Source organism: Perna viridis, chromosome 2 (genome assembly GCF_037379345.1).
Source record: "Perna viridis isolate PV_CMFRI_1.1 ecotype Kerala chromosome 2, ASM3737934v1, whole genome shotgun sequence".
Taxonomy (NCBI): Eukaryota; Metazoa; Mollusca; class Bivalvia; order Mytilida; family Mytilidae; genus Perna; species Perna viridis.
Genome location: NC_142446.1, coordinates 22,963,928 through 22,982,843, shown reverse-complemented (window position 1 = coordinate 22,982,843; position 18,916 = coordinate 22,963,928). Strand labels below are relative to the sequence as shown.

The following is an 18,916-nucleotide window of genomic DNA, read 5'->3' as shown; positions in this document are numbered from 1 at the left end:
TACACAGTGAAAATTGTGTAACTGGTTAGAACCACAAACATTTCTGGCTTTAATTTATTTGTAAATAGAAGGGACCATTTCCACTGTTTTGTGTATTTATTTCAATAAAGAATATTGTTTTTGTTAATTTTTGTATTTATCTGTGTTGTCCGTGTTTATGTGTATTAATTTACTATTTGGGTAAGAAATGGTAACGTAGACAATAGCTGAAATTGTTAGCTTGGACATATGTTTTGATTACCTTTGAAAGGTTTCTATTGAGAGTAATAAATTTCTGAAGATTGCTAATTCAGAAGGAGGACTGTTTTTACTACAATAAATTAAGGGGTCTGAGCGAACAATGCAGAAGGTCATCAAATAGGGCATGTCTGTTGATAGCTCGACCAAGTAATGAAATGCAGAATTTTCTCCGATGTGTATCGCGGATACATAAAGAAATAATGTTTAAAATTAAAAGTTTTTATGTTGAATAAGGATTTTGATATTAGTTCACTGAAGAAAGGAAGCCAAATATTATCAAAAAGTAGAATATCCAATAACTATGAAGTAGAGTTCAATAAGATGCGTAAATAACGACATATATTTTTTTAAACAAACTACTTTGTCCAATGGTAATATGTTAGGGCTCTATGACCAGTGTGCCCAAGATTTTGTTATTCAGTAATTAGATTGTTTAAACTTGTGTGTATTTTAATTACTTCTTCCAAATCGTTAACAAGATGTATACATCGTAAAGACATAGTTATATACACATCGCAAAACAATTTACAATCTCCTTCGATAATACCGGTAACTAATTGTCTTGTGTCCTCGTCATGATTCATTAATCCCCTCAGTAAATATGTCAATTGCTTGTTAGATATAAAATTACAGGTGAAACCATAATCAGTGACATCTAAATACCCTTTGCAACGCCTCTATAACCATGTGACAACATTAATTAATCAATACACAAAATGAAAGTATGGCGTTTGTGAATATAATCTGCCGTGTTCTTTTGGGAGGAAACAAATTAAAACCAAATTCTATTCAAGAAGATTTTATTGACAATCTATGCTTACAAAGGTAACAAGTCAACAAAAAACTCATGAAAAATCAATAAATATGGTTTGGCAGCTCATAAGTGGTCTCTGATTCGATGTTGACTCCCTCGAGGTGGTTAATTTTCAACTGATCTTAGGTCTGTAAAAATGTGTTGAAACGATGTAATGGTGTATTATACGCACCACCATGTTCTGAAATTAGTTTCCTGGTAAAAAGGTGCGCACAATACACACAAAAGTTTGGTAATAATCCAATGAGTGGTATTTGAGAAGATTTCTAAGGAAAAGTTAATGACAGACAACGGATGCCAAGTGATAACAACAGCTCACATGGCCTTTTAGGCCAGGTGAGCTAAGAAGGAAGGAAAGATGGACACCCCTATCACTTTTGCTACATACCATCAACTTTGCAAGTGGGGGTGGAGGGTGCAATTAAATTCAAGTTAAATAAGGTACTTAACAAGAAAACTCAATCTTTATTGTATGACTTCTCTTGAATTATAGATTTCCATATTCCTCCACCATGAAACACTTGTTCTGATTGGTTAATGTTAACCATATTATATTGCCTTTCTCCATTAGACCATTCTGTTGCCTGAGTCTTAGGCAAGACATTTTCCACAAATGTTGAATTCATTTTGTCATCAAGAACATGTAAGAAATCATATGCATTGTCCTCTATCCCAGTGTTTGTCAAATGTTTTTCTAATATTTGTTCTTGCACAATTTCCTCCATTGATGTTAATTCTTTGACTCTTTTTTGCTGTTGGTCTTGTATTTTAACAGCTCCTCTTGTTTTTCTGTATCTGTCAGGTCTGTAGTTTTTATACTTCATGTCAAAAGATGAGGAATTATTTTTGTCTAAATTTGAAAATTGACTATTTGATAATTTTGACACACCTGATCCTTTGAATTGATTAAGACCTTTTGAAGCTTTTGGTTTTGAATCTTTCTCATTTGGTCTTACAAGTTTATGTCTTTGGCGTTTACTCTCACAATTGAAATGCTTTCTCTTTGTTTCTTTACTGTCAGGTTTTGATGATTTGTTATCATCTTTTGGCTGATTATGCTGTTCTGCAGCATTATAGTAAATTTTATTTTTAGATTTCGGTCTGTGTCTATAGTTGTATGATTGTTGAGAAGATTTGTTTTCAAAAAATCTTGATTCTTTACTGGATCTTGGATGACTTCTGCTGACATGTTTATCTACACTGTGTTTTTTTCTGTGATGAAAAGGTCTTGTAGAATAACATTTAGAAGATTTTGTGTTCTTGACTCTGTGATGCTGGGCTAAAAAAAAGATTGCTTAATAAATATACAACAATAGTATTAAATAATACATTATTTTTTACTCGCTTATTACACAAAAACTAAAAAAATGCTCCATCAGAGCAAGCTCACAAAGAGAAAACCTCTGACTTCAAGTGACTTTAAATGATTTCAAACCCTTTAAGGACATCTGGAAATTGTTACTGTCCTTCATTCACATCTACATATGATGCCTTACTTTCCTATACATATCTCATCAAAATCCATTATGCAGTTTTATCATTTGAAAACATCATTGGATTATCTCCCTTTGCAGACATCAGAAACTTTTATGCATATCTACATATGATACAAAAACTTCCGCTTACAATTTTCTAAAGTCCACAGGGTGATTCCTATATAAGGAATATATTAATTATAAGTGAAAATTTCAGTTTTTCATCCAAGTATGATACTTGGTTTAAAATGAATGACTTCGCCCTAATGTCAATATAGTTTGACAATGTTAATCATTAATGTGTCTTTGTGTTGTTATTTGACCTTTAGTTTATTTGGAAGAAGTGTCATCATTCTGTCACCATGGAATTTATTACTTTTGTTGTTGGGGCTTTTAAGTGCTTACTTGAATGTGTGTTTACTTATTGAAGACATTTTGGTGAATCTGCATGAAGTATCTACTATTTTTATAAAGGTTATAAGATGGTGCACCTGTTCCTTTTTCTATTATTTACTTTTTGAAAAGATTTATTTACAAATTTATAAGAAACTAATTTACTAGAGGTTAGATATTTTGAAAACAAGCTCTTGATAAACTATGTAATTTTTCTTAGGTTCTCATGGCTTTTTTTTTAAATATTGGATATATCATAATACCAGCTGTTTTAAGCAATGATAGTTTTTTTCATGTTTTTGTTCAATATGGTCATCATTTCTTCCTGCAACTGTCTTTCCCTTTTATCTCAGCGCTATATAGATGATATATTATCATTAAACAATCCTAGTTTCAGGGATTTTATACATCGCATCTACCCCAAAGAACCTGAACTACAGACACTGTGAAGTCAGCCTTATATCTTGACCAACACTTAGAGATCGATGGTAAAGGAAAACTATTGACCAAACTGTACGACCTGCATATAGAGTTTTCATATCACAACTCATACATTATATATACTGAAACAGAGAGATAGCAATACCTTTAAATTTATGTCTGCTTTGTTAAATTCCTATCAAAATATTATAAGTATTATATTTGAAATTACATTTTGTCTTTGCACTATTTTTGTTGATATGAATCAATGGTTCTCTTGTCAAATGTCCTTTATGCCTTTTGCCCGAGTGGTTGGGTTTTCTTTCAATAGAACATGACCTCTCTTCTCTTCTTTGCCTTTCATATTTTAGATCTGGTTCCCTATATGACATAAAAAACATGATCAAATGCAAATTAAATATATTATCAGGAATGTACTTGATTGTTAGTTTATTTGTATAGTACAATATTTGGTAAGATTTTGTTTGTATTGAGGTTAACAACTTCAAGCTTCTCTGTTTAATTGATGTCCAACTTTATATTACAGGATGTGTTCCCTAGATAAATCTTATGAAAATTCATTGAAAGAAATGTAGGCCTGAGAGTGTTTACAAAGTCACTAAACATATAACCAATATTACCTTAATATGCTGGAGTGTTTATTTGTGTCAATGTTTCTAAGTATGGTGTGTTTTGACTTATCACATGGAGACAATGGGATAGATCTGGGTAATGTTCTCCATTCTTTGTCACACTGTTGTTTTATTACCTTGCAATCTGGCGTTTCAACTATCTGCATTAAAAAAATAATTTACATACTATAAACTTGGAAATCTTATTTTCACGGTTTTTGTGATCAATCTACTATTGCCAAGCTGAAAATTCACAATCCTTCCCCAAATCATATGATAATGTTCTTTGATGAAAATTTTCACGACTGTTTAATTTTCGCATTACAGGTCATATTGTGAAAATAGTAAAAGAGAAAAAAAACTGTCTCATAAAGTATACATATATGTACAAGTATCTTGACAAAGTATAATGACTGAAGGAAGTTGATGTCAATTTTTTCCAAAAGTAGATCCCATCATATGGCATACCTACAAAAGAATGTGTAAAAATTTCAATTTCTAGCAGACACAGAAATACGGACAAGGGTGAAACAGTATACCCCCCACCCCAATCCTTTGAAGCGGGGATGTAATTAACAAAGGAAGCAAACAGTAGGTTACACTGCATACATAATATATATTTTAGAGTTTTGAACTTCAAATTAGTAACATATTACAATTGGTACATGTATTTTCCAAAATGTTTGCTGCATCAACTTATTTTGTTTATGATTGAAAAACCAAAGACAAAATTTTTTAACTGCTGCTTGGACTCTGGATAAAAATGAAAAACTACATCCGTAAGAAAGAGCCCCATGGCAAATGCTCCAAATGAAGTTTACAAAAAGTCATTTACCTATCCAGATATAAATTAAAAATGATAATCTTCTTTAACACAGTGCGTATGAAAAAATCCTGTATAAAACTTGAAGTTAAGCAGTGTGCCTAAAGATTTTACACTCACAAAATACAATTCTAGAAATTCTAAAAATCTCTGATTTATTTTACTAAACTGGACACCTTAACCCTGCACCTGTAAAAACGAAAACAATCTAGTGGCAATATTATTTGATCAAGCAGAATAAAAAGGCAATAATTATTTTATTGAGGCCCTTAGCTCCTTAAATTCTTGCTAAGTTTTCTACACAGTTAAAGTCCTAAATGTGTTTCCCCATAAGGCTTCTATGGTGAATTTAACTGTTCAATCTGAGCCACATAATAAGAGAATTGCCCGTAGATGGCATTGAGGTAAACAACCCTTAGTACTAAGTTTCAAAACATTGGCAATAGTTGTTTTATAGATGCTGATTTTTGAAAAATGGCCAATCAGACTGGTGGCTGTCCTATTTCCTAAAAAAGAACCAAATGTATATTGTTTATAAAAGCTCTCCAAGACGTAAGTCATACCAAATTTTCTAATTCTTGCTTAATTCTTAGCAGAGACATTTATGTTAAAACAAATGTCCCCACTGCATTCCAATGGCAATTTTGAGGAGCCTTAGCCATATATTTATCCATTGGAACTAACTGTTAATAAAGTGGGACTGTATGTATTATGTTTGTAGAGGCTGTTCAATATATCATTCCATTCAAGTTTGTTTTAAATCAGTCAAAGAGATTTTTATGTATTTGGGCAAACTGTTAAAAGCTTATGATGCAAAGTAATGGCACAAGCTCATTTGGATTTTTGGTCCAGGCAAGCTAAAACAGAGTTTTCATAAATGCAATTATTCAGTTTTGACAAACATGTATAAGCATACCCGTATCTTTATATGATAATCAAGAAAAACATTGACAAAGTGAATAATAATGGGCATCCATGACACAGGGCCCAGAGATAGCCTTAAGAAAGATATCACAACAGGAAATAAAGACTATTTATAATAACTATTTGATTTACTTACATTTCCTTTATTTAAATCATTGTTTTCAACAGACACATCAGTCTTCTGTTTAATAAGGTGACGAGATGTTGATTGACCAAGAGATAGGCTGTTTGGTAAATTCTTCCTGGAAAACTGACAGTTTAATACCTGTGTACCTGCAAAGAAGTTTTATGTGTTAATAAGTTGTTAACTTGATAGTTTACAAATTGATTCAAATATTTACTAATTTTAAATGGAAGTCAAGGAAATAAAAACTTCAATTCAAGAATAAATCTAATTAAATTAGACTTAAAATTGTTCCATTCAGTCACTGCATGTAGGATCTATCTATATTCCATTCTACTTTCTGTTCAATAACCTTTTAAAAATCCTCAGGTTTTCCCCATTTGAAAAATGCTTTTAAAATAATAAAAAATGAATTCTGAATGACTGACCAGAAAAGTCTTTTTTTCATCTTTCAAGGGCAATTACTCTTACAAGGAGTTGTCTGACAACTTGTAGGCCTTATAATAAGGATCATTTCAGCAACTGAAAGATTTTGACTAAACCTAACTGTTTTGGAGATATAATATGTGAAAAACTATTGTCTGACCCCTATGTTCTTTTTTCAGTAACCGCAGCTATGATTTTTGATGGATCAAAAATTCACACATCAATTCTATGCAGGATACCCAAAGGCACAATCATACTAAGTTTGGTTCCAATTGGTCAAGTAGTGTCAGAGGAAAAGTTTTTTGAAAGAAATAATATTAACTAAGGGTTCAAGAGAGCCTGAATCGCTCACCTGATTAACCATTTGCTTATTTAAAATACTTGAGGAATGAGACAGGCTAAGTTAAAATCAACTAAAATTATTCATAGCATTTTCATGACCTGAACCAGCATTTTGCTTAAGGCAACAATTTTTGATTTTTTTTCAAAAACCTGTCTTATGACCCCTAAGTTCTATTTTTAGAATAGGCATCCATATCTATTCAAGGATTAAAAATCACAACAGTCATTTTGAGCACAATACACTAAAGAACTATTATGCTTATTTACATTCAATGATCTTAAATGGTTATAGAGAAGATTTTCGAAGTTGTACATGTGAAAAAAAAAAACAAAAAAACTGTTTCAGGGGTCGTAACTCCCATGTTAGTCAATGAATGGTTTTGAAAATTTGGTCAAGTAGTGTCAGAGGAGAAGATTATTGAAAGAAATAACTTTAAAAATAGCAAAAATTGTTGAAAAAGGGCAATAACTCCAACATGGCTCAACAGATTAAAGCCAAAATTTGACCAGATATAGACCTCATCATGCTAAACACTTTTATCCATGTCAGAATTTAGCTAAACCTAACGGTTTTGCAGATATATTAAAAACTCTACTGTCTGATCCCTATGTTCTATTTTTAGTAACGGTGGCCATGTTTTTCAACGAATCAAAACCCCCACATCAGTTCTATGCAGGATACCCCAAGAAACATTCACACCAAATTTGGTTTCAATTGGTCAAGTAGTGTCAGAGGAGAAGACTTTTGAAAGAAATAACATACAAAATACCAAAAAAATAACATCGAAAAGGGGCAAAAACTCCAACATGGCTTGACATATCAAAATGAAAATTTGACCACAGATAGATCTCACCATGCTGATCACTTTTAACCCATGTCAGAATTTGGCTAAACCTAACAGTTTAGGAGGTATATGCAGAAAACTACTGTCTGACCCCTATGTTCTATTTTTAGTAATGTCGGCCATGTTTTTTTTCAACGAATCAAAAATCCTCATGTCAGTTCTATGCAGGATATACCAAGTTTGGTTTCAGTTAGTCAAGTAGTGTCAGAGGAGAAGATTTTTGAAAGAAATCTGGCAAAAATCATTGAAAAAGGGCAATAACTCCAACATGGCTTAACAGATTACAACCAAAATTTGATTGTAGATAGATCTCATCATGCTAAACACTTTTACCGTCAAAAATTTGGCTAAACATAACGATTTTGGAGGTATATGCGAAAAACTACCGTCTGACCCCTACGTTCTATTTTTAGTAACAGCGGCCATGTTTTTATCGACGGATCAAAAATCCCCACAACAATTCTATGCAGGAAACCCCAAGGAACATTCATACCAAGTTTGGTTCAAATTGGTCGAGTAGTTTCAGAGAAGAAGAGTTTTGAAAAATTGTTAAAGGCGACAACGAAAATGATGACGGTAACCAAGTGATGGCAATAGCTCACATGGCCTTCAGCCAGATGAGCTAAAAATCCCATTTCAAATAAACTGTAAGCACTTTCAGCAAGAGGGCTGTTCTGTTTCAGGTGTAAGTTGTTAAATAAACTTGTTAGTAGTATTACCACTCATGACATAACAAATATTTATGAAAATAGATATCTTCCTTCAGTTTTTTGGTTGATTATTTTATTCAAAATTTTAAAAAAATTATAAATAAATAAATAAATAAATTAATCCCTAGTTTTATGAAATTTAGCTCTTTATACAAAATAAATGTTCCTTTAATTAGCAAATCAACAACTATTTTAAGAATTCCTCCACATCTGTATTGAATTGTTTTAAATCTAGAGATGTAAGTCTTCGACAGAAGAGTCACATAAATTAACAAAAATGTACTGTTATCTGTTATATGTTTACTGTAATATTTCTATCTGTTGTAATAGACCATATCCATACTCTGTATGAGTTTGTACTAATAAAAGTATTGTATTATAGGAAACCTAAAAGTAAAATATATGAAGGGCTATGTTCAGTTTATATCAAATTCCAAACCCTGAAAATAAACTTAGATCAGTATGGACATTACATAATATTTAGTATAATATGTGCATAATTTGCCTAAAAAAACTTTTTTAACAGTTGAAATGTTCATCCACACATAACATGAAAATCATGGAGCGAAATGGAGCTAAAATGTGTAAATTCTGCCAAATTGAGAAAAAAAGTACTTGATTTCATTACATTTTTTCATTGCAGGAGGCTTTGACCGTTTACTTATATATTCCTACTATAATGATAAATGCATATTACACATGTATGTCAAGACAACTTTTGACCAAATATTTAGTTTGGTGAAGCATGTTCAGAAAACCACCTGCAAACCTCCTTATTTGGTATGAAATTAACGAAAGTTGCACAGAAATGCAATCTACTTAAAATAAGACATTTCAATTGTTCCATTCAGTCACTGCATGTATATCAAACAACACTGCATTCTACATTCTGTTCAAGTAACCTTTTCGGGGTCCATGGGGTTTTCCCTTTGAATACCGGTAATGCTTTCCAATCATAAAGATGAAATCTGATTGGTTGATCAGAAAGGTCATCAGAACAGAAAGTAGAATTGAGTGTTGATAAATCCTGTGGCTGAATGGAACAATTGATAAGCCAAATTTTGGATGTCAATTTGACACATAAATGTTGTAATGGCTTGTAAATCTCCTTTTTTCTGGGTTTTGTCTATTACATTAAGTGTCTATTTAAGAAAAAGACAAAAGTTAAAATTTTATTCACACCCTAAAGAATTACCAATATAATATGTATATTAAGTTGAAAGTAGTTAAGTACATAATATACCTATTAAATGAATTGAATAATATATATAACCCTGAGTGAACCAACCTGAGATATCTGCAGTCAATCCATTAGAATTAGATAGTGACAACTCCTGACAAACTCTCTTCAAATATTCTGATACTTCAACACCATCAGACAAATGACTATTTCTTGACACATCAAACTGTCTTTTTGAGTAAGATTTTTTATTAATGGAAAACTTCATGCTTCTATGAAACAAATTTTGAGATGATCTTTGGTCTTCATTTCTTTTCTGTTCTGCAGAATAAAAATTACTTTTCAAGTTTTCTTTTTGTCCTTGACCTTCTTTCTGACTAGAATGTAAAATTTTGTCTATACTTTCTTTTTCTTTATCAATATATTCTTTCCTGTCAGTAAATTCAAAGTCTGAATGGACGCTTTCCATGGGTTTGCTGTTCAACCTTGCTTTAATACGAGCATGTTTCTGGCTTTCTTTCTGAAAAGTTAGAGCTTGTTCCTGGTCTGAAAAACAAATTGGAAGCTACAGATTAAGAAGCATACCAGTATTTAGAAGATCCAATGTGACTCCATCTTCTTTACTGTTAAAGTATTATTGTTCGTATGGTACCAATTTTCATGGTTTTCGTGGATTGGGTAAGCCACAAAATTTGGTTCCCCAACCAAAAGGAAATATCCCAATTGTTTGTATAATGCAGTTGTTAAATTGACAAATTCAAGAATCTACAAAGTGATAACTTATCTGAAACCACAAAAACTAGTACCAACAAACAAAAGTACTTTCACAGTATTTGCTGTACCTTTGGATAACTTACAGGGATTTACTAAGCAGTTTGAATCTTTGATACCGATAAGAAAATCATGTACATTGGGTTTTACCATTGGAAAAAATCACGTTTCATTTTTTGCCTTTCAAGTGCAATAACTCTAGTAAGAAGTTATCCTACTACTTCAACCCAATAAAAACTCTTGCAGTCCTTATCATAAGTACCATTTCATCAAATGATTTTTTTCTTTCTATTATAATTTTCAAGATGTTATCTAAAAAAAAAACAGTAACCATGTTTTACACTTGATCTAAATACGATAAAATTTCCAAAGAAGATACCCTAAGGATGCTAGTTATCAAGTTTGATAATAATCCACTGAATGGTTGGAAAGGAGAAGATTATTAAGAAAAATTAACAATAGATGACAAGGACATGTTTAGCACATTAAACACTTCTTGACAAATTACTCCAAGAACCATTCTTTAAATGGTAATTTATTACTAAACATCTTTCAAGGCCAAAACATTTTCAATTTTTTTTAAGACTAGGTCTATATTATATTTACAGAAATAATTGAATATTATTGAGCTGAATGATTGCTAGAAACATATTTACAGGTTACTGGTATAAAAGATGTATTGAATGATATAATAGGAATTACATTTGGACTGTATTTTTGTGAAGTGTTCAGAAATAGTAGGGAAGTTCCAGTGATAGACCAGTGACAAAAGGTTTTTTTTATCCTGAAGGATCAAAATCCCACAAATCAAGAAGCAACTCTCTAAATAAATGCCAGCCTGCCTTTTGCAGGTGGACACATTGTGGTGCAATTTCATACATCTCCATATGCATATACTTGAGTTGTATAAATCAATGTCATGAAAGTTTCTTTCTGGGCCCAAATCCCAAGATGATTGGGGAATCACTGCCAAATTTTTATCTTGATAAATAAACAAATATTCAAACCAAGTGTCTATAGACACTGATGACACAAACAGTGACACAAAAAAGGACAGCACCATACAACTATACAACCAAAATTCCATTCATTTAACAAATGTACAGCCGGAAGTGGAAAACCTTGTCTAATTACATATTAATGTTTTTATTGTACTATCAAACGTGTGTTGTTGGTTTTCAGAGTTATCATATAATAGCTTTAACTGGTCAATGATTGTAGAGAAATAACAAAAGACAAACGGTAATGAAAACTAAGTAATGTCACAATCTATGGTCCAGATCAGATGAAAAAAAATTAACACAGAAAACCTTAAGTTCCCCATCTACAAAAAAGCTGTGGCTTAAGATATACGTTATATGAAGGTCATAATGGTTTGAGGCATACTTTTTCATTGTAACTCTTCAGACAAGATATGTACATCCACATGCCCAAGTCAAAAAAGGAAAGTTAGAACCTTGTAAAAGAGGAACAATAAGAAAATATACAATATAAAATATTTTCTGCATTATGAAGGAGAAACTTCATATTGTACTTGATTTAATCACTTTTTATTCTATATTATTTTAAGATCAGTATGGGTATCTTGATAAATAAGAAATAAAAAACCTTTAGCCTTACAATAACAAAAGGTTTGACATGTTAATAACCCTTATGACCAATTAACATACCTCCTGAATTCAACTCTTCACATTTCTTCACTTGTTTTAATCCAACAGTGTTTTGAAGGGAAGAAAACTTGTCAACATTGTGAAGGCTTTGTCTTGTGCCTTTAGGTTTCTTCTTAAATTTAAGATCAGATTTGTAGCCTATAGTACTCTCACTGTATAAACATTCTAGCTGTTTGTTGAGAAAATCAAAGGAGTCAGAACTCATTACTTTGAACACATACCACTACCTGCAAAAAAGCAATGACTGATTTTTAGAAAAGTTTTATACAAAAAGTACAGTGTTTACTAATGATACACATGATAAAAATCTAAATAACATAGAAAGGAGTTTGATATGGATCAAGTAATTTAGCTGTCATGACAGAAAAAAAAATTGTATAAGGTGGATTATACCTACTATTTTTAGTAAATAGATCTTCCTGATTTTCTTCAAAGATTACATTGAATAACCATACTGTAAAATTTAAACACGAAAAACATAATTCACCAAACTTCATTTCAAGAAAACTAAGCGTTACTGATAGGTTGTTTTTTTTTTATCACATTTCATATTGATTCTTTAATGAGAACACTTATATGAAAATCTTTTATAAAGAAATTTGTGGGTCACCAATTTTTTTTTGCACTGTTTATAAAGATAAAATTCCCTTTACATTTCATGGTTGTAATTTTAAATAATTTTAAGACATTATTTTTTTTACAACAGCTACACCTAAAACAATAATTTAAGTGTTCCCAATTGACCTTTTCTCAATTAATTAAAAAACAAATGGAATTTTCTTTGATAAGACTTTCATTTTATTAAAATCAGAAGATTAATATACATTTTGTTTATGAAGGCAGTTTAGGGTAAAATTTCAAAGTTTAAAAAATAAAATATCAAAATCTGAAAAAGAAAATGTACCGTAATCTAAGTGCTGTAAGCACTAGATTTTTTTTTATTCTTGTGAAAGTTGTAGCATGAAAAAAATTTAAAAGATTACATGATGTAAAATAGAGTATGATCATTCATTTGTATTTCCATATTGTTTACAACAGTTTTTCATAATATATATAAACTGAATGTCAATCAATACTACTAATTTCTGAAGTACAAACTGTAATCAATAGTTAAACAGTACCCAACTTCACCAACATTTACATTTACCTTTTTCCCAATTTTTTAAACCTGTCCAAAAGTTAATTTACAATCACATTAAAAACTATTTCAAGAGTATTATCCTTCACTGTAATTATACTCAAATGGAACCAACTTCAGCTGAAGAAAATAATTTACTTGATCTATATAAGATTTCCAAAACCAGACACTCTTTATCAATTTGAATTTTCCAGCCCGTTTTACTTGGTTAAAATCACTGCTCTTCACTTCCTGTTTATCAATCATAAAATATTGATGATAGGATGGAGATTTTGACTATGGAACATGCTTAGCGCATTTAACACTTCTTGACAAATTACTGTAAGAACCATTCTCTAAATGCTAATTTATTACTAAACATCTTTCAAGGTCAAAACATTTTCAGTTTTTTCTAGGATAGGTCTTAATTATATTTACAGAAATAATAGAATATCATAGAGCTGAATAATTGCTAGAACCATATTTATAGGTTACTGGTATAAAAGATGTATTGAATGATAAAAAAGGAATTACATTTGGATTATAATTTTGTGTAGTGTTCAGAAACAGTAGGGAAGTTCCAGGCATGAACAGGCGACATAAGATATTTTGATTCTAAAGGATCAAAAACCCAAAATACTTTTTCAGTCATTTTGTATAGAGCTTATACTCCTCCTGAACATTATTTTTTCTAGTGCACTTTTCAGAATTATATTGAATTTCAATGGTGACAAAATATAAAATGCTGATTGGATAATCAATAAAATTCATTTTATAAAAATTAATTAGGAAATATTTTTCACACTACCTTAGTTGCAAAGGATAAATGAAAGCCAAAATAGCAGAGCAAAATATTTTCATATATTTAGAATTGGGTAATTTGCATAAATAAATCTCATAACAAATCCTTTTGTTGTGTTGAATGACAATTACTATACATTTACAATGAGAGTGATACATATACATTCTTTATGTCTCTAAACACAGTTATTCAGTGATGTTTAATTAAAAATAATGTCTCAGTAAAAATAGGTTTATCCTTTCTGGTAGTCTTGAGGTCTTTTCTTTTTTTTTGTTCTAATTAAAAGAAATGAACATGGTTTAAAATGTTCTGAAAATGTATGTACATGTACATATCTTTCTTCGCTGTTCTGCAGGCTGTTCAAGAACCTTATCCTCCCTCAGAAAAAAATACATCTTTAATCATATCATCCATATCAAAGCATAGTTTTTCTAAGATGGGAAATGCAGTCATTGATAGATGGTCAGTTGCGTCAAGATCTATGATATGTACTGGTATTTGTTTACGTCATACATTATGTGTAAAATATTCCCGTCTTCCATGGGGAACTGTCAGATATTGTTTCGGAAATGTACAAATTATGAAAATTAAAACTTAAACTAGAGGCTCTAAAGAACCTGAATTGCTCACCTGGGTCTATAAGCAACCTTTTATTTTTTGTCCAAATTCCTCATATCAATTTTTATCCAATTCTGTCCAGTAGTTTCTCAGGAGAAAATTTTTGAAGTAATATAACACAGCAAAAAAAAAACCAGGACAAAAAGGCAATACCCCCAAGATGGCTTAATGTCAGAATTTCACTTTACTTAGAGGTTTTCGAGATATAATGAATATGCGAAAAACTTCTGACTTACCCCTCATTTCAATTTTGAGTAATGGTGACCTTATTTTTTGACATTTTTAAAATTTCAAACTTTTCGTAAACAAAATTGTATGATGAACATCATGTGTTAATGACTTTGTAAACTTCCTGTTGTCAAAAAAAAAGATGAACAAATATAATTTTTCCATGATTTTTAGGATTTTTTTATTTTTAAATAAATTACAGATGTTAGGATGCAGCTGATATTGTGAGGACGCATACCACAGACACATGATGTCTTAATCTGGTGCATCCATCAAGTTTTTCTTGTGTCCAGGACGCATGTATGCCTTATTGAGAACCCTTGCTAATTTCAGGTTTGGACTTCTTTGGACTTCATTTCTACCCATTTAATCATCAAAATAATGTGATGGAATGCTGCTCATCTTATAGAACAGTGTTAAAGTTCGTCTACACATCATTCTTATAAAGAAGAATGTAGCATTGTGTATGATCTCAACTTTTTAAAGGAGGATAATTTGAGCTTCAGTAATTCATTATTGGCGTCTACATTTCTATTTGTTATAGAAGTAGTAAATATTATTACAAAGCACTAAGTCAACTGAGAAAGGTCTTATAATGCAATAAGGGTGTCATGCATATGTAAATGCAGTGTTTACTAATTCAGTATGCAAAATATGATGTGACTGTCCATTCACACATTGTCCCATCTTCATTTTTTAGAAGTTGGCAGGTATGCAGTAAGAATACCAACATACATGATACAAGAAAAGAAAAAAAAATGAAGATATTATTTCTGACTTGATGCAAACATAAATCTTTAAACAAAACAAAAAAAAACTAAGATCAACGTCTGTTTTTGGATGAAAAAAACTTGCTACATATAATGTATCTTATCTATTTTCAAATCCTGGCTAGAACACTGATAACTTATAGGAGAGTTTACCAATCTCATTAGTGATGTCATATTCACCAATTTGCAGATCATTAAGTGTCAATTTGGTTGGCAAATAAACAACTAAATAACCAATTGTCAATTTCATGATTATAATCCCAATTTTCAAAATTTTTGGTTCTTTACATCCAATTTTGGTTCCGTAAAGCATACATGTGAATCTACCAGTGGTAGTTCAATTCTACTAGAATTAGAACCTCCTTATCGTTCTAACATTGAAACAGAAAATCTACTGCTTTCTGAACATTATACCATAAACAAGTTTAGGACGCCATTTTTTTTTTATTTACTGAAGGAAAAAACCTATGAGGTCAAATAATGACATTTCCGGTTGATCTCAGATCGACAGGTGAAGTCATAACATCTTAATTGGGGTCATAAACAGTAATTTAGAGCTTTAGTGGTTATCGACGAGACTTAATTCAATTAAGTCTCCTGATCATCTTTTGATGATTGACAATTATCAAAAGTTTTAGTGGCAGAAGCTTAAATGATTAAACAATTTATTACCGATGATTGTGTAAATATTGAATCGGGACAATTTATCTTTTGATGGTTATGGAAACATTGACCATGCACTCACTGAAAATGAAAATGTTTTTTTTACCCTAGTCAATGGAGGAACTGTGTGATTTTTTTCAATTTGGAGCACTCTCATCAACTGTCAAAGTGCTGACACGTAATATTTCATCTTCAGTACCTACTGCCAAGAAACCAAAGTACTATTCCAAATTGAATGCTGCATGGAAGTCCAAGTTAAGGTTGTGTCAAGCCATTAATGACTATTTGAAATGGAATAATTTGGATGCATATTTACATGTATGCAATAGTTGCTATTGTAGTGAGAATTCTTAAATGAAAATTATTTAATAATTAGTAGTAGCTACAAATGTATATAGTAATGATGACACTATTATATTGGCAGTTATTTATGTTTATGCTGTTCTTGTTATATAAATATTGTCAATACAGCCCTAACCTCCCTCAGGAGAAAAGGAATTAAGTCAAGTAAGTCAAATATTGTCAATGACAAATAAATAAAATCATTAAAATGTTCAAGTGTTAATCCATCAAAAACGTCATTCCAACTATTCAAATAGACTATTTAGCATTTTTTCTTATGGAAATTGACTTAATGCAAGGTTCTCCATCAGTTTCACACACCTTCGACTGGTTACACCACAATAAAAAACAATAAAAAACTTCCAGTTTTAAAACCAAATCTCCAATATTGACGGAATGACTTTATCACATGTATGGTCAAGTGTTTCATTCAGATAAAAAATTCATATTTTGTGCATGATATTATAACTCTTTTACTTGAAAAATAAATTTGTAATGATATTTTTTTGTAAACATCTATTTCCAGATAAAATTATAATTAAAACATTTAGCTCATTCAGTCTAATTACTGAATATTTATTTAAAAATTCCATAGATAAAAAGAATTTTATTCACAATTTTTGAAACCAAAAGAATTTTTTACTATCTTAACACAAATGAAAAAAGTTATGATGATTTAAAGCTGCCCCATGCCACTCAATGAATTTTTTGCCAACCAAAACCAAATCACAGGTAAGTGATGACATCATGAAGAACTCTCCTATATAATATTAAAATCCTGAATAATTTCTCTTTCCCCAAGTATTAAAATGTAAACCTAACAGGTTTTCAGTTTATATTCAACTTCGTCCTCTTACAGGTTACATCTGCCGTATTTTTTATGTTAATAGTCAAATCCTTGTGGACTGGGAAAAAACATACTCTACGCAGTAGATAATAGATTATCTTGGACAGTACGTCAGTACGACAGTAGAAGAGATCACTGGCCCCACGTTCCTATTGTAGTAGCACATGCATTATATGTATACTTGTATGCTTTAGAATGTGTCAGAACTTCCATACTAAAGTGATTATTAATATGTAAATCATAAAACTTCATAAAGAGTGTCACAGGCAGGAATTACGAATATGCGTTAGGTTTTATTTCAGAAATTCCCTCGCCTTGACTATCGTACCTTTATACAGAAGAGTTAGTGGGTAGAAATAAAGACCAGAGTAGACCAGAAAAGTCTAGAGAATATCTGTTTTCGTTGCTTATGGTTAAAAAGGTCTATTTCAATAATACTTTCAGCCACATATATTTCGATTTTTTTTATTCCAGTGAATGAAAGACATGAAATGGTAGAAACAGAGACATAAATATACAAGGTGTGCATTTAAGACCAGAAAAGTTCCAATTAATATGTATGCGCTTATTTTAAAAGATAAAGTTGCTTGTACAGACCCATTTCAATTTCCTTAAAGACATATAGAACTTTTGGAATCAGGGAGAGAAATCAAGGGAACATTGAGATCAAAATCCCGATTTCATAGGAAAAGTTTAATAATCTGGTTCCCTGGTCAATATCATAGGTGACCCTCAGGATCGCTGAAATATATTCATTTATTCATAATTTATAAATATAGCAATTATAAATATTAATAATGCAGTTAAAATATTTACATTTCAATTAAAAATATTTACAATTCAATTACTAATATTTATTATTCATTTATAAATATTTACAATTCAATTATATATATATATATATGTATATGTATATATATATGTATATGTATATGTATATGTATATGTATACATATATATATATATATGTATATATATATATATATATATATATATATATATATATATATATATATATATATATATATATATATATATATATATATATATATATATATATATATATATATGAATTATATGAATATTGATGAATAAATAATAAATATCAATAAATGAATTATGAATATTTATAGATGAATTATCGATATTTATAAATCTAAGACAATTATTTCTATTTATAGTTCATTTATAAATATATATAATTGAATTCTAAATATTTAGTACGATGAAGGTGAAACCTTTTAACGCCCCCGAAGAAACATTAATTAAAAAACAACTCTGATAATTTTTGTCAGCTCTGATTTGATATATTATACTTATAGCCTTCAAATATGTTCAATATTGTAATGATATATACCCTAAAGCATTATACTAATTGTCATGGTCTGACATGTCTATTGGCGAAATGTCCGGCATTCACAAGGAATAATTGGTTGTCATGGTCCGAATGTCTTTGGGTAGAATTGTCCGGCATTGTAAACATTATCGTTCTTATAATTTGCCAAACGGCTTAAAAGATTTCTTTAATCCAATTTAGTTTCGCTTCATTCTGTTTCGATTTGTATCGTTTAATTACGTTTTTATTACGATTATATAATTTTTATCGAATTGTTTCGTTTCGATTCTTTCTTTTATCGATTATTTTTGTTTCGTTTTCGTTTCGCAATTTTTGGGACCCGAGAATTATGGCAAATATGGGTAATATTGATTACACAATTTTGGTACACATACTGCAGACTT

The 18,916-nt window shown here is 30.5% G+C and overlaps 1 protein-coding gene across 5 annotated transcripts; it reads right to left on the bottom strand.

Annotated features, from left to right (window-relative positions):
• Positions 1 to 1,023: 1,023 nt before the first annotated feature.
• On the bottom strand, positions 1,024 to 17,507 carry LOC148624113 (uncharacterized). Of its 5 annotated transcripts, none has more exons than XM_088566625.1 (7): positions 17,147 to 17,507; positions 11,790 to 12,016; positions 9,457 to 9,894; positions 5,858 to 5,994; positions 3,984 to 4,135; positions 3,575 to 3,723; positions 1,024 to 2,333 (listed from the first exon to the last, which is right to left on the bottom strand). In XM_088566625.1, the coding sequence occupies exons 2-7, from the start codon at positions 11,992 to 11,994 to the stop codon at positions 1,513 to 1,515; spliced, it is 1,902 nt and encodes a 633-aa protein (XP_088422751.1). In that variant the 5' UTR covers positions 11,995 to 12,016; positions 17,147 to 17,507; the 3' UTR covers positions 1,024 to 1,512. The 5 variants fall into 5 exon arrangements, with proteins under 5 accessions (XP_088422751.1, XP_088422750.1, XP_088422752.1 ...); XM_088566624.1 differs by having other exon boundaries at positions 17,251 to 17,507; XM_088566626.1 differs by having other exon boundaries at positions 17,358 to 17,501.
• Positions 17,508 to 18,916: the final 1,409 nt, after the last annotated feature.